General features: G+C 52.2%; 4 protein-coding genes across 4 annotated transcripts; 1 reads left to right on the forward strand and 3 right to left on the reverse strand.

Annotated features, from left to right (window-relative positions):
* Positions 1 to 369: 369 nt before the first annotated feature.
* Aspvir_007782 (trafficking protein particle complex subunit 13) lies at positions 370 to 1,582 on the reverse strand (the record flags this gene model as incomplete). Its single annotated transcript, XM_043270959.1, has 5 exons — positions 370 to 663; positions 717 to 1,235; positions 1,284 to 1,407; positions 1,456 to 1,462; positions 1,516 to 1,582. 5 exons carry the CDS (start codon positions 1,580 to 1,582, stop codon positions 370 to 372), a joined length of 1,011 nt encoding a protein of 336 aa, XP_043126894.1.
* A 716-nt stretch (positions 1,583 to 2,298) lies between these two features.
* Aspvir_007783 (RING finger protein) lies at positions 2,299 to 3,708 on the forward strand (the record flags this gene model as incomplete). The annotated part of the gene is made up of 6 exons (XM_043270960.1): positions 2,299 to 2,681; positions 2,738 to 2,904; positions 3,002 to 3,063; positions 3,130 to 3,365; positions 3,421 to 3,542; positions 3,626 to 3,708. 6 exons carry the CDS (start codon positions 2,299 to 2,301, stop codon positions 3,706 to 3,708), a joined length of 1,053 nt encoding a protein of 350 aa, XP_043126895.1.
* A 467-nt stretch (positions 3,709 to 4,175) lies between these two features.
* Aspvir_007784 (CENP-N/CHL4 family protein) lies at positions 4,176 to 5,594 on the reverse strand (the record flags this gene model as incomplete). The annotated part of the gene is made up of 1 exon (XM_043270961.1): positions 4,176 to 5,594. The coding sequence occupies one exon, from the start codon at positions 5,592 to 5,594 to the stop codon at positions 4,176 to 4,178; it is 1,419 nt and encodes a 472-aa protein (XP_043126896.1).
* A 2,128-nt stretch (positions 5,595 to 7,722) lies between these two features.
* On the reverse strand, positions 7,723 to 19,999 carry Aspvir_007785 (putative hybrid PKS-NRPS biosynthetic cluster; the record flags this gene model as incomplete). Its single annotated transcript, XM_043270962.1, has 8 exons — positions 7,723 to 10,580; positions 10,626 to 12,443; positions 12,493 to 13,199; positions 13,253 to 15,491; positions 15,555 to 15,775; positions 15,827 to 18,605; positions 18,665 to 19,303; positions 19,357 to 19,999. 8 exons carry the CDS (start codon positions 19,997 to 19,999, stop codon positions 7,723 to 7,725), a joined length of 11,904 nt encoding a protein of 3,967 aa, XP_043126897.1.
* Between the last annotated feature and the right edge of the window lie 902 nt (positions 20,000 to 20,901).

Below are 20,901 nucleotides of genomic sequence, written 5' to 3' on the forward strand. Positions count from 1 at the left end.
TCTACACTCTCCTATCTCTATACCTACCTCGAGTAATGTAAAGGATCTCACCGCAAGTGAGAATGAGTATCATCCTTCTGCAGCGCTCAAGAAGTCAAGGCAGTAAGGCAGTAGCTGTTAGACTATTGACATCTCATGGCGGGTGGTACATCATGGCGACTTATGTTTTCTTGTGGATCTATAGGGGAATGGAGCCATGCAGCAGCCGTTATAAGAATCTCTATGCATCTGTTGATCAAAGAAACGGCGGAGGATCTTTTAGAATAATACACTCTGTAGTCTATTGATATATGAAAAAGCCAGAACTCATGGAGCTCCTTGAGACTTCATTATTGCAAGGTGATTCGGATGTATAAGCACTAAGATACCTCAGGATCGCCTCCTTGTCAACAGATTTCCGGTAGTCAAGAACCCCTTGTCACCCATAGCACCCCTCCATTCAATGGAAAGTTGCCCCAGGACGGCCCTGCCATCTCGTCTCAGGTCCTTTTGCAAAGCTTCGAGTCCCTCTTGCTGGCCTTCTTCCTGCTCAACTAGGAATGCAACCTGCAGTACATCCCGTGGGTTCAGCGTGGGCGGCTGCGAGTCGGCCTTGTCCGGCCTGTCCAGGTCGAAGTTCAAGGAAACGGCTTTGAAGGGCGGTTTGGGATTGAGTCTCGTTTGCTGTCTTGCAGTCAGAAATGATATAATCCAGCAAAATCACCTCTCCCACAAACCTTGACCACCACGGTGCCATCCCCCACATTCTCCAACTGTGCTTCCAGAGCGAATCGCAGAAGCCGGGTTTTCCCGTACGGTCCCAACGACTTATTCTCCACCTCCAACGGAGCCAGCTCCGAGGATTTCGTCCTGACGCTGAGGCACGGCTGAGCGACAAATTGGTACAGTTTGCGGAATGTCCTGACCCGGCCGCTGGCAGCCTGCGCATCCGACCCGATCAGCGTCTCGGTGTAGCTGATGCTGACGGCTAGGATGTGGTTTCCTTCTTCTTTGAGGTCGAAACGCACGATTTTCTGCAGGGACTGCCCCCTTTGCAGGCCTTCCGTTTGGGCCGGATCGTTCGCTGGTTCCAGGTCCAGTGAGGCTACCTGGGATGGAGTCTGCATTTCCGCGACGATGCGGACGGACGTGACGACGCGCGAGGTCTCGTCCTCCGGCAGCTCATTGTTGGCGCTGAGCGTGCAGGCGAACGTTTCCCCGACGTATGCCGACCCAAAGGAGGGCGGCAAAGTCAGCTGCGGGTTTGTTAGCTTGTGCTTTGGTGGATGGAGATGAGAGCTTACGTTAGGACTAAGGATGAACTTGTCATCGGTACTGTCGGATGGATAGCTTAGGGATGCTTTGCTTGAGATCTTGGTGTTGGCAGCCGGAAGGGGATATTGATTAGATAGTGAAGGCCGCGACAGCCTTACTCGGTTAGTATCATGGCCAAACGCTTCTTTGAGCTCGGCTTACCGCAATACTGTGGCTGGATCAGCGAGAGGTAGCTTCAGTTGAGATCTCAATAGTGCATACCTTTTAGGGAGACCGCATGGGGTTCTTTGGAACTATCAGCGCCCGAGTAGCCTCGCGGACGAGCCATAAGTCTACCCTGAAGGAATTGTCCCTTCAGTCTATCATACCATGAGGAATCGTTGAAAATCAGCAACAACAATCATCAGTTTGGCCTAGGATGTAGTCATGTGGGGTTACATAATCCTTCCAAAAAAGGTATAGCAGTCTCTTATCTACAGATTACCTCTTACAACAGTCAAAATATAACAGATGAGCATAAGCAGGTCATATTTCAGGCGACCGACGACTCGAAATGCTGTAGTTAGAATCTATCAATATATCGCATCTCTCATTGAAGGAAGAAAGGTGAAAAAGAAGAAGGGGAATACCGTCAATCTCGAAATATTTGGCATGAATGCTGTGTCTCCTTGTTATCACTATCTTGATAACTTATCGCTGCCAGCAAACAGGACAAAGTACACAAACCCAGCAAACCTCCACATATGATGATGCTATTCCTACGCCGTTTTGTGTCATCGACTGGCTGTTGAAGTATTCTAGATAGGCACAAAGGAGAGAATATTCAAAGATTCAAGGTGCAATATCAAAAGAATCAACTCAGTATCAGGTTTACGTCCATTTCGCCGATTGATTGAATGTGATTATGTCAGCGTCCCAGGTCGCGTCTGCTCAAAACAAATCTATCAACTTCAACGCCACCGTAGCTCAGATCGGTCTACCGACGTCTACCCCATTCTCTCGTCATTCGAGTCGTTGTATACGTGGCTTGTGCTGCTAGTCAATATGGGAAGTACACGAACAACAACATCTCCTCAAACAATCACTAGCTCCTCGCCGGCGCAACGTCGAGCGTACGGCGCGAGCACACCCAGCAATACACGGTTAACGACCAAGAGAAAGCGGGACGCCGATGATGAGATCAAAGTATCGACAACTCCGGTGAAAAATGCGCGCAGACGAGTGAATACCAACTCTGCCGCCTCAGCTGGCTTCTCCGAGGTGATCGACTTGACAGCAGACTCACCCGTGACGACCCCGACGAAGAAGACTCGAAGCCCCAAGAAGCGCCTTTCTGGCCAGCCGACCCCCGAGCGACGCGCTAGACCGTTTCGTAAGCAGCCGCCCAAGTGTATAATGGAAAGGATGATGCGGGCACGAACCCAGAGGTAGGACTTGGCCGTACTGCTTTCGTGCGACTTTCACTAACCCGGGCATTGAGCAGGATGTGCGTCGTGGAACATTGTGTCACCGAGGTCGATGATGCGCCCGAAGTCGTGTTTAAAATGGCGGGAACGACTGGAAATCTGTACAAGATTGTCATTGGGAAGGTGCCTACCTGCGACTGTCCGGATGGAGGTAAAGGAAATCAGTGCAAGCACATATTCTACGGTATGCCTACGCCTTTCTTTGAAGATTGTGGTCGCTCGTCACTGGTGTTATATCTTTATTCTATCCTTACAGTCGCTAACTACTATGGCCTATCAAGTCCTAATAAACGCTCTGAAAGCCCCGGAACATCTACAGTACCAGCTGGCATTCTTATCCTCGGTAAGAGTTCCCGCAAAGGACGCAAAGGACGCAATTGTATAAGTTTACTTACCGGATCGCATGCAGGAACTCCGTGAAATGTACCAGTCATCACCCCTCAGCAGCCAAAAAGAACAATCGGAGGACAACAACGGCAAGCGCAAGCCCATCGAAGGAGACTGTCCCATCTGCTTCATGGAACTCGAGCCAGAGAAAGACGAGATCGTCTGGTGCCGCGCAGCATGCGGGAATAACATCCACAAGGCGTGTTTCCAGCAATGGGCTGCAACGCGGAACGCGCAGGGGGTTCGTTGCGTTTACTGGTGGGTTCCTACTACCTGAGACAAAGACTGTGGAGATATACTGACTCTCGTCTAGCCGTTCTGCATGGGAGACCGGTAGTAGCGAACTGGATCTAAAACAGCTCACCAAGGATGGATACATCAACGAAGAAGGTTATGTCAATGTGGGGCATCTTCTCGGCATGTCTGGCGAACGCGGTACGAGACCGTCCCTGTACTTGTCCCCTTCGTCTGGTTCTTTTTCTCTTGGAAAGGTTGCTAATCATAACGCTTGGTGATAGACTCTTCAACATATTATCGGCCCTGGGGTTCCCCGGGATCGTCCTATTATGGGTCGCGTAGGCCATGGCGTTCGCGCTGGTGACGAGTTTGCGTGCTACATGTGCAAGGGCCTTGGTCACTCGGTTTTGGATTGGTCTAGATTGCTATATACCCCTATCTGTATTTGTGTTGCTTGATGTATTCCAATGATACTTCGCTTGCCGTCCGAGGCACCGCTGTGTAGCCGTGTAACTCGTAGATGCGCAGTATATCCGTCTATTGACTTTATGAGGCTCGGATCAAACTCGGAATCCAGCTCGCCTAGTCGCAGCACATCAAGAGGCTTGACAGGTAATCGTCTGTGCCTGCGCTATCGATCTTGACGACTCCACATGTCCAATGTTCAGTGTCATGGACGTACACGAAGTCTGGGTTCTGTACGGCTGTATTTCGCGGGCCGCCCTACTGCTCCGCGGCAGTCGCATCGGGGGAGGGTGTTCCAGCGTGATTCTCCCTCGGAATGTTGTGCTGGTTGGTCGATCAGAAGTTTCTTGAGACTGGTTCTTGTCGTCAACCATCTTTGATTATACGCTTTCCTCGGTGAACAACAGCTACGCTGACTGCTTCTTCGCCCGTCATCCAGGATGGCATACGCTCCGGCTCGACAACACCCAGTTCGGCAAGCTTGCGGATACCGCTGATGACGTCCGAGCCGGCAAAGGTGAGTGATACTGTTGGCTGCGTGCGGTCCGCATCATGTTCATCATCCTCGTCGTTCGCCGGATCAAGCAGGCGCACGTCAAGGCGGTCCAGAGGGGCAGACGAGAGCGTTCCCGAGGTGCCAAAACGAGAGTGAACGGCTAATTTTCGCTTCTTGGCGATATGGGAAGTAGGCTCCGTCTCCCTGCTCGTGTTGCTATCCTCTTGGATTTCGTTCTCCTTGCCTGGGTCTGACTCTTGGTGGAAGTGCTCTTCGGGAGAAATCGTATCCGATGGACGTGGGTCCAAGGGACTCCCTTCGAGTACCGCGTCGGCGAATATACTAAACGCCCCATTGGCCGCGTTGGATCTTTCAGGACCGCGGAGCGCCAGCAAAGCTTGCAGATTCTTCGCGGTCAGAGAGGTCGCTCTCAAAGCATATCGCACTTGTGGCCGCGATAATGCTTTGGGTAAAGCGTCTCGTACAATGCGCTGCAGACTCCGAGCATCGGTTGCGACGGCATGATTGGTGGATGTATTAGATTTCGCGACGGGCGACGTCGCTATGGACGTGTAGATGAATGGGCAACTGTCGGGGAAAGCCACGTACATCACTCGCGATGAGTCTGTCAGAGCCTCAGGTGGCTGGCGAGGAGTTTGGTATGGAGAATTAGTCACTAAGATGCGCAGGAATGAGAGCGGAAGCGAGGACGAGCGGACGAGATGGTAATGCGCTTTCACCAGGGGAGAAATCTGCTGCTGAAGGTTACTCAGGAAAGTAGCGGCGTGGATGCGCGGTAGACATGCCGAAACGTCAGGCGCCGTTGCTCCTGCGGATCGTGGTCCATCCATGCCAATGCGACTGAGTTCAAATGCTGTCCATCGCAGACTTGCTGGGTGGTCTTCCATATACCGAATGTCCACCATTGCCAGCTGGCGTAAAGTGATACCGTGTCGCCAGTCGCCCTCCAGAATACGATCAATCACCTCGCGTTTGCCGCCCTTCCTATCTTGTAAATCCTGGTAAGCATTTCGCACGTCCTCGATCGATTCGGCGGCCGGGTACGGGCTGAGTTCATCGTCGTCGGGGTTCTCGGCTTCGTCTTGCCCAAGATATGGTGGAAACAATTGCGCGTTGCGATCATCGAGCCATTGAAACACCAGGTCCAGAAGAGCCTGGCGGGATAGCCGTGAGAATGACTTTATGAGAGACGGGGTCGAGGAGGGGATGCGGAGAGTGTTGGGTAGACTGGCGGCTGTAGGCGCACGGATAGACTTTGGACGCGCCATTCTGCGATTGATTGAATGATCGACTTTACACTATAGTCAAGGCATAATCAGTGAGGCTGAGTTACATGACAATGGTGCACGATACTTGGTGAGAGCTCGATTGCAACCGCGGGCCTAAGAATTAGAATAAACAAAGCAAATGAGATCACGTGGAGATAAGTCCATGTTTTATGTCTGGGTGTCAACACAACATCCCTACGTAATATCAGTAACCCTCCACCTAGGGGTTTTACAATCCATCATCATCAGCGGCTTCCCATGATGGAATCCGAAGAGTCTCGTTTAACCCAGTCCCTACAGTTTCAGTCATTGAGAGCACCAAAGCACGAAAACCATTAGTCATGGCAGCACAAGTGTACGAGACCTTCCCAGCGGACCTGGTTACGGACGACATGTTGATCAAATCAGTGGAGCTGGGTCTGGGCAGAGCCGCCAGACAGAGCTGGTGAGCATGCTATACAATCTCTTACACGACACATCTCTAACGTCTTTGGCAGGAAATCCGGTCAAGATGAGCGTACGACGATTGCGTGACCAATACCTACTCCCGACCACCGACGATGTTGCAAGTTTCTACACTAGGGTGACTGTTGATGGGAATCTCGCCGGAAACGCCTTCTGCAGGGCAGAACCTCGGCCAATATTGTTGCATCATCCAATTCTGCCCTAGTATCATCCATAGGTGACGTAGCAGTTGGTCCCATTTCTGACTTGGGATAGGTAAGATTGAACACACCTTAGGTATCTAGCTACTTCCTTAGTTATTTAGTCTAGACAACTGACTCATGGCTTGCTCGTCAGTATGTCTTGCCTTGTGTCTCCCCTTATGTCTCAGATCTAATGAACTATATTCACTAACTAAGTATGACATTCACTATCATCAGCAATGCTCATTGTGGTTAATGACATGTAGCACCTGGGGATATTAAATTTCAACAATCTTCATTCACTGTAAAGATCTTGAACCAGTCATTCAACAGCAGATCAAACTAAGATAGATAGAGATAATTACCATCATCTCCCCTATGATTCTCTGCTCTCCATCTTCCATTCTTCATATCCCTGGAGCCAGAGGGCCCTCACTCGATTAGAGTCGATTTGCAGGTTCATCTGCCGGACTCTCGCGATGACTTATACTTTCTTGACCAACCTGTATGGTCAAATAGAGACTCGAGTGCAAGGGCCAAATCGGATGTATTTATTGATACTAAGTAGTATCACTTTGTTAGATACATCGGAACCATTTGCTGGATTACCCAATTAGTGGTAGAGCAGCATCACCGTGACCAGGGACTTGCAATTGGCCTTTTGAGAACACTCAAAATGGATTCTGATGATATATACGGTATCACAAGCTCTCATCCGGCTGCTTGCCTGGCGGCTGCCAAGTCTTTCGGGTGTAAGTCACTGCTATCATTATCATCTCCTACTAGCTAGTGATGCTCGTCTAAACACCTTTTTAGCTGAGTAGTTTGATTTTGATATATGACATTCTACTTACCAGGCGCCAAATGGAACCCGCCGTCTCAAGCATGCTAGGCATCCGCCAGACTCTCCTCTCCGCGGTCCTCTTCGATGTACCCCCCGTCTGTGCGCCGCTGGTGAGCGAGCTGGTTGCTGTTTACCAAGCGGTAGTGGTAGTTTTCCCTCTTTGTGGATGAGTGGCAATCTGACGTGTACCAGACTACTGCTACTGGTAACTGGCCTGCCTGAAAGTGAAAGCCCCCATCGAGATGCATACATCATCGTTTTACTCCCGGGGGAATCGACGCTGGGCAAACAGCCTGATCGCGAGCTGGTACTTTTGCCTCTGGCGGTTGTTGGGAATCCGGGGGTTAGTGTAGTGGATGTTGAAGGGAAGGTGTTGGATTTGGATATGGGGCGGGAGGTGAGGCGCAGTATTACTTCTGTATACGGGAGATGTGTAGATTCCGGGTCTCGGAACATGGGAGCTAGGATTTGATTTAGTATTGATGGGATGTGTATTTTGTTAGGAGCATTAGTCACACTTCAGCGTATACTGGCATGTAAAACCTTGACAGAAACGCATCAATTGAATTGTTTCACTCTATAGACAAAATCGTGGAACCTTGCTGTCTAGGACAAACGGGAGACTGTGACTGACTGACTACCTCCGCGATTCATATTTCTGCCCTTCCCTACCAACCGTGACATCCTGCGCCGTCAAAAAGTAGCCAAACCCAAGCGCCTTGATGCGCCCAATCCATTTCAGCCCAGCCATCCTCTCCAGACCCAGCCCACCTTTCTTCTCTTCGAGATACTCCCGCAGCACGCCCACATCGACCGAGACCTGGCTTTCATAATGCGAGAATCGGACGCTAGTAACATCCGCAAGGACTGACTCGGAGAGCCAGGTAGCGACCTGCTCGGCAGGGGCCATGTCGATGCGTCCCTCCCAGCCGGTCATGTCAGGCATGACGCCTGAGACGTCGACATAGCGGGCGAATTCATCCAGCACCTCCGCCTCCGCCTCCTGCGGTGACTGTTGTGCAGATGGAAGGAAGCGGTAGATGGATGCTGGAACGCCTAGGCTTTCTGCTGCGCGTTCGAGGATCCGCTCGCTGGCCCAGCGCGAGGCGACGTACCCGTTCGTGCCGTCGACCGCGGGGACGCAGGATGCAGCGGAAACGGCATCGACGCCTGCGGCTTGGGAGAGGACTGACGCTGTGGAGATATAGTGAATCGGTATACGGCGGGCAGTAGCAAACTTGACCAACTCCCTGGTGGGATGGACATTGCTGGGGCGGAGAACATGGTAGTTGTCCCAGAAGGAGCGGACGGCGCCCAGGTGGAGGACGATATCGACTTTGCTGGATAGGGAGCGGAACTCGTTGTCGGGCAGTCCGAGCTGAGACGCAGTCAGGTCACCCTCGTAACATACGATCTTGGATGACCGAGGAAGCCGAGATTGCTTGTCTCTCACGGCGACGCAATATATCATCTGAACGTGCTGACTGGCAGCGAGCTTGGGGAGAAGATACTTGGCAATGTAGCCCGTTGCTCCAGTGACCAACAAGGTCTTGGGCTGTTGCTGGCCGGCGCAGACTCCAGCGACGTCCTTCAGGAAATCGGGAATGGCAGGAGGTCTCGTTTCCTCCTCCCAGTCGATAGCCTCGATTTGGATACTTTCGTCAATCTTGCGCGCCATCTCACCCAGCGTGTTGGCGCCGAGTAGCTCGACGAGGCGGATCTCGACACTGAACTCCTGGCGAATGTATTGTTGGAGACGGATAACCAGAAGGGAGTTGCCGCCCACGGAGAAGAAGCTGGTGGATGGGCTGATCTCAAAGCCGACTCCCGAGTTTCCAAGGACATCCTGCCAGATCTGTTTCAACTGCGTCATGGTTCCGGTCAGCTCTTCGTTGCTCTGCGTCCCCCAGGTTCGCTGAGGTAGTGGCAGGCTCTTCAACGCTTTCCGATCAACCTTGGAGTGGTTGGTCAAGGGAAGGGTCTCCAGTGGGATAGCAATGACCGGAATCATGTATTGCGGGATTGGGAGCCGGCTCAGCAACTGCTGGAGGAAAGTTTCCTGATCCGTGACCTCCTGTCCCCGTTCGAATACAACATGCGCGACAAGGAAATCAGGGTCGCCCTCCCGGAGGGTCACGACGGCCTCTTTCAAAACACCCCCCGCGGTCGAAATGATATTGCTCTCGATATCGCTCAGCTCGATCCGGATTCCCCGGATCTTGACTTGGGTGTCACCTGCCATGCGATTATGAAACACCATGGCACCATCATCCTGCAGATGTCCGACATCACCCGTTCGGTACATCCGTGTCCATCCATGGCTGATATCCCACGAACTTGCGAATGGGTTGGCAAGAAAGTGCTGACCCGTCAGTTCCTTGTCGAGATACCCAACTGCAACACCAGCACCGCCAATGCAGAGCTCGCCGGGCATACCGGCCGGGAGTGGCCTCAGCTGCTCATCCACCACGTACACCTGATAGTTGGGCAGCGAGTACCCACACGGAATGCGACCATCTTCCATTTTTTCTTTGTTCCGATAGTCGATCTCCATCTTGGTCGATGAGATGGAAATCTCCGTTGGCCCATACGAGTTGTAAACCCGAAGCTGCGGAAGCTCAAGTTTGGCGAATTGCTGCGTGATAATGCTGGTCAAGGGCTCCCCGCCACCAAAAGCGCGGCGCCATTTTGTACACTGACCAAGATTCTCGCCTCCGAACTGCATCCACAGCGAGTATTCAGACGGAGTCGCTTTGGTGTAGGTGATTGCGTTTTCTTTCATAATCCTGGTGATCTCGATCGGGTCGCCACGCTTGCTCCATGGCACAATATACACTGTACCGCCATTCACCAAACCAGTGTAGATCTGATCGGAAGAATGGTTGAAGGTAAAGGCACTCTGTTGCAGCGTTCGTTCCGCGCCGAGCTCCCACATCTTCGTGTATCCTTCAATTTCATTGCGGAGACCGGAATGCGTGACAACAATTCCCTTGGGGACTCCCGTTGAGCCACTGGTGTACAAGATTGCTGCAGGCGAGTCCGCCTGTGCACAGTTGGGAACATGAGTCGACGGCTTGGGTCCAAGGCTGGACACGTCGATTATGGCGGCAGAAGGCACGTTCAAGTGCGGTGCGTCTTCAAGAGTGGTATGGTCGGCGAGGATTGCGTGTGGCGCACAATCGACTGCAACTGATGCTAAACGGACGACAGGATTCCGGAGGTCGAGTGGCACATAGATGGATCCAAGGCGCATGATGGCAAGCATAGAGCAAACCCAGTCCGAAGCCGCTGTCTGGAACACCAACACACGCGAGCCAGGACCTACCCCGGCGCCCTGGAGTGCCTCGGCAATAGCCTCGATTCGATTGATCATGTCGGAGTATGTCAAGTCTTTACCTATGCCATCCACCAGAGCTATTTTGTCCGGATTACTCTGGGCCACTTGGTCAATGCGATGGGGAAGGGTCGATGGCCAGTCAGAGACCAAATCCGGGCCTGACATCATTAGATAGGATCAATGTCAAAGGGATACATACTCACCGCGACCTATCGTGATAGATTTGGCCAGCTGTTTCTTACCAAAGAGCGGCGTATCCTGAAGACGAACCAACACGTCGGTTGAGAGGGTATCCAAGAAGTGAACGTATGTCTCTAGTAGAAGATTTGCTGCCGTGATATCATAGAGACTCTTCTGGACCCGCAACATAATGAGGGCATCTGTGGCATTGTCTGTGATGTCCAGTGTGATGTCGTAGGAAGTTCTTCCCGGATGAATCTCCTTGAATTCGAATTGCGTGTTGCTCCAACCATGCTTCTCCTGAGCACCTTGGCGGTAGTCGAAAAATGCCTGGAAGAAGGGACTATAAGTCGAAGAGCGGGCCACGTTGAACTCGTTCAGCAATACATCAAAAGGGAGCCGAGAGTGGGCAAGTGCCGCATAGGTCGTACTGCGAGCCTCAGCAATGGCATCCTTGAAGCTCTGGTCCGGTTGGCGGCGGAATCGGAGGGCAAGCAGGTTCAAGAAGAAACCAATACTGCCCATCAGATCATCGGTCGTACGGTTGGCATCGGCGATGCCAATTGTCAAGTCCTTCGCGTCGGTGAAACTGAATAGCATGGCTTTGAATGCGGCCAAGTAGAAATGGAAGGGCGTGGACCGTTGCGTTTTCGACACCGACTTGACGCGTGCCGCCAGGGCAGGTTCCAATCGGTATCTCACCTGGTGGACGTCGAAATCCTTCATGGCCACTCTCGAGCTGGTTCGAGCCATAGGCAAGAGTGGCAGAACGGGCGGCTGCTCGCCAGCTGGAAACACCCCTTGCCAGTATCTCAACTCTTCGTTCATCTCTCCGGTCTCAAAAGCCTTGCGCTGAGCCGCCGAGAAAGCAGGGAATTGTTGCGGAGGTGCCCCCAGTGACTCGCCATTATATGCCTTCTCTAGATCAGAGAGAAATACCTGGAAACTAACACCATCCATTAGAATGTGGTGATAGTTCACAAGCAGATAATGAGATGTCGGCGATAGAGAAAGAATCACGAGTCGAATCAAATCGCCGCTCTCCAGATCAAACGAGTGTTGCATCAGCTTAGAGTATTCGGTGGCCACATCCTCGACGGAGTGAATATCCTTTCGCTCCAGTTGCAATGGAGAGCTGCTCATGACGTTCTGGTAAGCCCGGTCAGCCTGTGTCTCGTCCGCGACGAAGCAGGTACGCAGCGCTTCGTGTCTAGCAGTGACAACGCGAATTGCTCTCTCCATGTCCCTGATACGCAGATCCCCAGTAATGTGATAGTAAAAGGTCACATTCGACGTCGTCTGATCGTCGAGGAGGAGCCTGAGGAACCAGAACCGAGATTGTCCGAATGAGATTGGCTCACTTTTGAGGAGTGTTCTCGACGGTTTGACCACAGTCTTTGGTTTTGTCAATTCACTGAGATTCTCGGACGAGGTTGACCTCGAGGATAGCTGGGTTGAAGAAGGTGGTGTGGTCTTATCACCGTCCCCGGAAACGCTGGCAGGAGTCGAGTTGGAATTCGAGGCAGTACTAGAATCTGCCGCTCGAGGCTCGGTTGATGTCGCTGGAGACGGTGCAGCTGATTCAGACGTCTCTTTTGCGTCTCTAGTGCCTAGAAGCATGTCCTCAGGCAACTTCTTAAGAGCTTGCTCGCATAGCTCGGCCAAAGATGCTCCATTGACCACCTTCAACACTGGTATGTCGGCCTTCAACTCCTTCAGGAACCAGGATCGCACCTCGACAGCGACTAAAGAATCAAGCCCAAGCTCCACGAGGGGAATATCATGGTCAATTGATTGATCCGAAATCTGAAGCATAATACGCAGCTTCGCGGCGAAACAATCTGTGAGATATTAGCTTAGACTCTTCCGGAAAGAGCTGGGATGCCTCACTTTTCACAATGTCAAGGGCTTCTTCCATTGTCGATGCCCTCTTTATTTGCTCCGCCACGGGGAGCGAGGCTTTCTTGTCCTGATCCGCAGTGGCTGACTGGACGCCCTTGCTCTCAATGATACAATGAGAGAAGAGAGGATTGTCAAACCACGGGCCTTGGATATCCTCGTCGTCGCGGATAGTCCGAATACCAGTGGTCACCACAGCATCAGGGATACCTGCTTTGTCCTCAGGCTTGGGATATCCAGCCAGAACGGTTTCAGCAAACATCTGGCGCAGCTCAGGCTCATTGATAGCCATGAGACCAAACCTCGTCAGCTGCTGCATGACAGCCTGGCCGGCCGTCTCGACGTATCCAATACCAGCCACACGGCCAATGTCCATAGCTGAGGCAGCCAAGCCACGCTTACGTCGCTGTTTGGCAATACCATTCAGATACCCGTTCGCTGCTGCATAGTTAGATTGACCACATGCTGACGACGAAAACAGGATAAAGAAATCAAGGGCCTCGTTGTAGAAGATCTCGTCGAGGTTGCGTGTGCCATCGATCTTTGGCCCTAGAACTGCCTGCATTGTTTCCACGGACATCTTCGAGAACAGCGTGTCTTTGAGAACCATCGCTCCGTTGGCGACACCAGCAATGGGCGGGCAGGTCGCCCTGACGTCGCCGACGACTCGTTCCAACGCGGCTTTATCCGTGATATCCCTATTAATGGCGTTAGCTTTGACGTTGGAAAGAAAGGACAGCATCTCACGTACATTGAATAGATCTTGACGGTTGCATTTCTTCCCTCAAAAGACTTGAGCCAGGCTTCGTCCACTTTTGGACTGCGGCTTGTCAGGCATACGCAACCGGCTCCATTGGACACCATCCAGTCACAGAGCGACTGACCGATTTGGCCTGAGAGTCCAAAAAGCAAGTACGTTTTGTCATGAGCGAAGAGGCGCTGTGCATTGAGAGGTCGTACCTCTACTGTGACGTCGTCAGTTGTCTCCCAATTGACGACACTTGTCGTGGAGGTTGGTCGCAGATGGCCTTGGATCTGATCAATAGGAACAACCAGATCTTGAACCGGAGCATCGGACATAGTTGGCACGCTTTCAAGAGCGTCCTCCAGTCGACTAGCCAATTCCTTCGCGTCGCATGACAGGAGTGATTCGTCCCGGAACAGCTCAGTGAGCTCGATTCTCTTGTGTCCCGCAGGCAAGACAGCAGGAATGGTGTGGCTAAGCTCGGAGATACCGGCAGTCAGGTCGAGGTAATGTGTAGCCCTGGCCAAATGCAGGAGCTGCCGGAGCACCTGTCTTGGCATACGAGCATTCAGATTCATCCAATCCTGTTCTCGTGCATCACCGCTTTCTGACTCGGTGGTTATGTGCAAGCGGATTCCTCTGGCCGCGGCTCTCCGTGACAGGGCAGAAACCAAGAAGCGATCACTGTTGCCGCAGTGGATCAAGATGCTACTACCTGAGGGTATCGTCTCGATTAAAGACGCTGAGACAAGTTCGCATGCAACAGCGACGAGGAGCTGGTCAGCCGATTGAGTAAACCGGGCTGGTACACTTGCAAGCGGAACCGTCTCATTTGAATTCACAGACGAGAGGGCCACCACCTTTTCCCGTGTGGCGCGAACCTTGCCGATGCCCAGGAATAAGAACGTGTCCGCTGCGACACGAAGCGCCGTCGGACTTGAGCTTTCGACCTTTACCAGACTCTGGTCGCCCTGGACTGGCACAGACAAGACCTGCTCCACCAGCGAAAGAGTCGAATTGGCAGACGGTACAATGGCAATGTTCGAGGTTGAGAGAGACACAGCTTTGGTAATGACACGCCGTGCAGAGTTGATTCTAGCGTTTCGGTCGGGATTGTTGATCAGTCGGGGGATCATGAGCTGTCCACGATTGTAGAAAGCTTCCGGCTCTTTTGACCAGAGCAACCGTTTGTGGTTTTGACTGCTGGGCGAGGACTGCCACTCGTCGAGCGCACTTTGCTGCAGGAGATACTCGGCGATGAGCCTGGAAACGTCGTGGTCGAGATCGGACATATCCAGATGACTTAGGCAAATGTGCCCTGCCTCATGCCTCATGGCGCGGCTGAAGCTAATACTGACCATGTGGTATGGCTCCTCTCCTTGAGCACCTACAGTAATCCAGAGGATATGCTTTGCCAACTCGTAAAGCCGCTTTAGACCATCCATCTTCTCGGCCGTCATATCTTTGAAAATTGGAGACTCAATATCCACAAGGTTGATGAAAACGCTCATCGGAGGCAGCGAAAGAGCATCATCCTCAGTAGGTAATCCATTGAGAATAGTGATTTGGCCACAAATCGGTCCGAGGTGCTCCTCCAATTCCTCTGCAATTCGAGAACTATGGAGGCCCTCGTTGCCGAGGATAACAAGGCTCTCAATATGAATCGCGGCCGAAGATGAAGACTTCAACAAAGGACGTCGGAGGAAATTCACTCGCTCGTCCACGGCCTGTGACACTATGATAGACAATGGCCAAGACAGTGTGTCGATCTCCGGGGTGATGGCGTCAATTCCCCCAAAGCCAGTCTTGCGAAGAGCAGTGCGCCATTGTCCGGGGTTGATGGTAGGGGCATATTTGCGGGCATCGTCTACCCCGAGCCACCAACCAGGGAGGCCACCCATGATGTTACTAAAGCGGATTGGCCCGTTGTTGGTAATTTCCAACAACATAAGGTAACCCCCTGGCTTCAGAAGCTGTCGTGTGTTCTCCAGGGTTCTTTGGAGCGACGCGGTAGCGTGCAGCACATTGGAAGCAATGATAATGTCATATGAGCCTGGCTCGTAGCCTTGATCAGACGGGGCCTTTTCAATATCCAAAACCTGGAATATCATCTGGTTGCTGTACGCCTTGAACAGCTCCGAGGCCTGTTGGAAGAAGCCCACTGACACGTCGGTGTACGTATATGAGGAGAATGAGGTCCCAATGCTTTCTAGAACAGACTTTGTAGCTCCACCCGTTCCGGCACCTATGCTTGGTTAGCAGACGGTGACACGCCATGAAAAGTAAAAAAGCGAAATGTTTGGCTTACCTATTTCGAGAATCCTGGCGTGGGGATAGCGATGTATCAGCTGCTTCATCGTACTAGCCAAGAAGGAATTATATCTTTCAAAGCCAAGACCTTTTTTGTAGAAGTCGTCCAGCATGTTGTTCGGAAGCATATGTTCCAAGATCGTCGTCTCTCCTCGCACGGCAGCAGGGATATTCTCACCAACCGCCGACAGAAGCTTGACATCAATGTCGTCCGAGAATCTTCATATCACATCAGTAAGAGACTAGCCGTTGCACAAGCTTGTAACTCACCGGCTGATCAGCGCTTCGATTTCTTCCTTGGTATCTTCTGACCATTCCTTCTTGACACAAGGGTGCTTTCCGCTCGAAGCGGTGTCGAATATATGGTTTACATAGTCCCGAAGTCTCAGGTGATGAGGCTGGCCGTTCGCCCACTCCGCTTCACTGATCTCTGATCTCCATTTCCGGACATAGTAATAAGAGATTCTTTCACAGACGGTGGCCAAGTGGTTCTCCTTTGTGGATGGGCGGACGCCACTCACGACAGAGGACCCGTCTGGGGATGCGACGTCGAATTTTATGCGTGAAAACAGACGACGATCGTCCGCCTCAGTGGCCGGTGCGAAGGGCTTGATGGTCAGATCCTCAACTTGGATCATAGCGTGCTTGCCATGTTGGTCGAATATGTCAATGCTCGCACTGAATGATTCCGAGTCGTCTAGAGCTGCGTATACGGGCACCTGCGACCCACACGTTGGCAATGCGGAGCACAGCTCCGGGTTAACTCGAATGCTCCTAATTGATGTTGGGACATGGAGTGACCAGAGGCGCTCATCCTCGGGGGCTGAGTAGGCGAGCATTGATGCTTGGAAAGCGACGTCCAGCATGGTAGGATGAACGACATACACCGAAGAATCTTCATCTGTGTAGTTGTATGTTTCTACCATGACTGAAGACCTGTTCAGCCGTCGCTTCAATGACGACATCCCCCGGAATGGACCGTGATATCCATACCCGAGATTACCTAGTGAGGCGTAGAAGCTGTCAGCATCAATCATAGACATGTTATACTCCGCCAGAGGGGTGGAACAGAGAGTGGAGACGCCAGAAGGGCCGAAGACAATTCTGACAGAACCGCTCGCCATCAGTTCCATCTCTTGATCAACTGCTGATGTTGGAGCCGAGTAGCACGAGAAATCAGCCGTCGTGGCTGCGTTGTTGGAGGAAATAGCCGTCAAAGTCACCAGTGTCTCGACCCCTGTATTTCCATCTTCCTCAAAAGTGATGGCCCGCGGAATGTTCAGATTGTTCAGTTCAATGAATTGAACAGTCTTGTTTGAAGCAAGACTTTTGGTTGCTTCGAATGCCATGGCGACGTACCCCGCCGCAGGGAAGACGGTTTGGCTCTGTAACTGATGCCCTTCGAGCCATGGGATCTCGGATACTTTGAGCACGTTCGTCCAACGCATGTCCCGCGGCGTTGAGTCGGGCGACAAAACACCGAGAATTTCGTGGAAGGCTTGCTTGCGGCCGCGCATTTTTCGTGATCGGCGTGATTCATGCCAATGTGTTCGGCCGTGATTCCAACGATAGGACGGCAGGCCAGCCAGTAGCTTTGGCTGTGATGCACGTCCAGACACAACTGTTTCGAAAGACTGGAAGTCAATCCCGGACTCCCCAAGATGTGTCCAAATAAAGCCGAGCGCATCGGATACAGCCTCGACATCGTCTTTGCCACGGCTCAGTAGACTCGTGTACGGCAGAGGGTTTGAGCAAACGTCCGAGATATTCTGCACGGCTGGGCCCTTGAGGGCAGGGTGAGGTCCGATTTCAATCGCGAGCGCCAGCTGTGGATCACTTGCGACGGCATTCTTGGAAGCATCGCAGAAAAGAACCGAGTTCGTCATGTTGTCCTGCCAATAGATGTCTTGGAGCTTGTCCTCGGGCTCTATCGGTTTGTCACTGGCGGTAACACTGGAGAACCAGGAACAGGTCGTATTTCGCTCTTTATTAACGCGGATGCCGCATGATTGCAATGAGCGGATGTACGGGTCGCCACATGGCAACATATGAGGCGAGTGATAGGCCGTGTCTACCTTCAGTAGTCTGGTAAATTTCTTCTCCTCGTCGAACACCTTCTTAGCAAGCAATACAGCATCAGCATCGCCGGACAGGGTCACACTGGCTGAAGAGTTGTGGGCTGCAACAGCGAGTCGGCCTCTGAAGGCTCCGAGTCGGATGAGGTCTTCAGCGTCTTCTATCGAAGTCCCCACTGCCAGCATCGACCCTTTTTGGCCGGTGGTAGAGTTACCGGCAAGATGAGCATAGAAACCTCGATAGTAAGCAATGCGAATGGCATCATGGGCGGAGAAGAAGCCTGCCGCATACGCCGCAGCAATCTCCCCGGAAGAGTGGCCCACGGCCACATCGATGGTGATACCAGCGGTTTTCAGCAGATCAACGAGGACAATCTGAATCGCAGTACACAGGGGTTGTGAGAGTGCCGCTTCTGCGATCCGTGAAGTCTCAGCTCCAGCAAGCATCTGCTCTTGGAGGTCCCATTGCGGCCGATCAGAGGAGGGCAAAGTAGCTAGAGATTCCTGGAGCTCCCCAACGCGCTTGCGTACGTATTCAGACGAAAGAATCAGCTGTGCACCCATGGCCGCCCACTGTGCGCCTTGCCCAGTGAATATGCCCAGGATATGAGGGTTGGCCTGCTTGTTGTTAGATCGAATACCGACGGTCGTACCGGGAGTTTTCTTCAATTCCGCAAGCTTGTCGTCGATCTTGGCCGTCAGCTGTTCTATTGTGGTCGCGGAGAAGGCAGCCTTGACAGGTAGCTGGCTCCTGCGTGACTGCAGCGTGTATCTCAGGTCCAAGGGATCCACGTTGGGACACTTCTTCAAGTACTCGGAATAGGCCTGGAGCTGGTCGGCGAGCGACGCATCAGCAACGGCAGAGAAAATATATGGGGTGAACGGAGCAGATTGCGACTGAATGGCGGAGGTTGATTCAATCATGGCCGGCTTATACTCCTCTAGGATCGCGTGGGCATTACTGCCACCAAAACCTGGGGGCGTCTGGTCAGTAACTGTCATGGGACGTCCACGACGATAACATTTAACATACCAAAGCTGTTGACACTAGCACGTCGGGGAACCCCTTCTGGTAGCCGAGGCCAAGGCATCTGGGTCGTGGGGACTTTCAGTCCGTCGTAAAAAGGTTGGATTGATGGATTCAAACGGTTGAATAGCAGATTCGGAGGAATAATGCCCTTTTGAATAATCCCAGAGGCCTTCAAGAGGCCGGCCAGGCCAGCAGCACCCTCGGTATGACCAATGACGGTCTTGACCGATCCTACGTACAACGGCGCTTCGTCATCGGCTCGCTGGCCGAAGCACTGATGGATTGCAGCGGCTTCCTTTGGATCACCGGCTTTGGTACCCGTTCCATGCGCCTCGAAGAACTGGGGACGATGCAAAGGATTTGCCGTGTCCAGACCGGCTCGCGCGTAAGTTTGACGGATGAGCGCTGCCTGGGCCTCGGTGCTGGGGACCGTGATACCGTTGGAGTAACCATCCTGGTTTGCTCCTGTCTCCCGGATTAGACATTCAATGTGATCTCCGTCCGCAATGGCATCACTCAGGCGTTTCAACACCACGGCAGCCACGCCCTCGCCACGAGCATAGCCGTCCGCATCAGCGTCCCACATCCGGGAACGGCCCGTGGGTGAGAGCATTTTCATTTTGCTCTCAAAAATAAAGACCTCTATGGCTACGTCAGAAATGCGTAACTTTAAAAGGGTTCATAGAAGAACTCACCAGGTCCCAAAATGACTTGAGTACCACACGCTACGGCCACACGCGACTCGCCCGATCGCAGGGCCCGCACACCTTGATGCACGGCGATCAAACTAGAAGAACAGGCCGTATCGATGGTCATACTCGGACCATGCCAGTCGAAGAAGTAGGAGACACGGTTGGAGATGATGGCGCGGTTTGTCCCGGTAGCGAAGTAGGTTGGGATGGTGTTAAGATCCCTAAGGAGGGTGTCGTTATAGTCCACACCCATCGTTCCCACATACACAGCCGTGTCAGAGCCACGCAAGGCCTCCATGGTGTGGCCGCCAGCCTCGAGGGCCTCGTACACGGTTTCCAAGAGGAGGCGCTGCTGTGGATCGATCGAATCCGCCTCGTTCGGACTGATGTTGAAGAAGGCCGTGTCAAACACCTTGAGGTCCTCGTACAGGAGATAGGCATGTTGTACGTTCGTAGTGCCATGATGGCTGCCATCAGGGTGATAGAAAGCAGTAGTATCAAATCGATCCTTCGGAATGTCTTGACACACGTCGTGGGGCTTTTCCAGCAACTTCCACAGGGCAGAAGGGGAATTAGCACCTCCGGGAAAGCGACAGCCGCTTCCCACAATAGCGATAGGTTCTGGGACAGGGCGCTGGGGTGCCATTTTCCTTTTTCCTTTTTCTCAGGAGAGTTGGCTGAGCTGAATGTGAATGTGAATGTTGAATACAGTTCCCTAGATCTGACCGGTATATTCGAGGGGTAGACACCATTAATGGACATCCATTGATCCTTCTGCATTGCCCGTTCAAGGGGTCTGGCTGCCGTCATTGAACGCCGCATTGCCAACTGCAGAGAGCCATCCACCGGCCTGAGACCCATCAGGTATATCGCCGATAGATAATATTCACCGAGCTTGACGTTATCTCTCAGGAGTGAGCGTGCTAGTTGCGCCGAAGAGGTTCGTAGGTTGTGTTGGGAGTTGAGAGTTGAGACCGAACGAACTGCTGAGTAAGTAACCACCGAAGCGTTCAGGGCCTCAGGCTTACTTTGTCGCTTACGGCGATTTGCACTGGACATCCGACTCAGTGTCTTGAATCTAAGCATACTACCCATACTCAACTGACTTGTTGTTCTTCCTGCACTTTAGTCTGTGAATCGTGATGATGGGTCATCATTTCCATGAGTTGCTTGCCCCATATAGTGAAGTTGTTCTTTCCAAAGATAAGGCTACACAAATGTCCCATTTCAAAGCGAATACACCTGATCATCCAGGTCTACTGCGTTATCGGGGTCTTGGATGTTGATGCCATGAAGGAAATCTATTCTGTTTCTAAGGCGCGTTGAGTAAGGAAGGGAAGAACCCGGCCATAGGTGCATCAGGAAGTATATAATATCTATGGTTAACGTCTTCATAGCTACTCAAAACAAAACTCATCAGTGCGTTCGTGTGCGTTCGTTAGTATTGTGTCTTTTCTACCAGAGACAAGTCACAAAGACTGCTAAAAACATAAAACAAAATCCAGACGTTTCACATCCCTAAACTCGATCCTTTCCAACAACCGAGCT

Source organism: Aspergillus viridinutans (assembly GCF_018404265.1).
Source record: "Aspergillus viridinutans IFM 47045 DNA, scaffold_5, whole genome shotgun sequence".
NCBI classification, from domain to species: domain Eukaryota; kingdom Fungi; phylum Ascomycota; class Eurotiomycetes; order Eurotiales; family Aspergillaceae; genus Aspergillus; species Aspergillus viridinutans.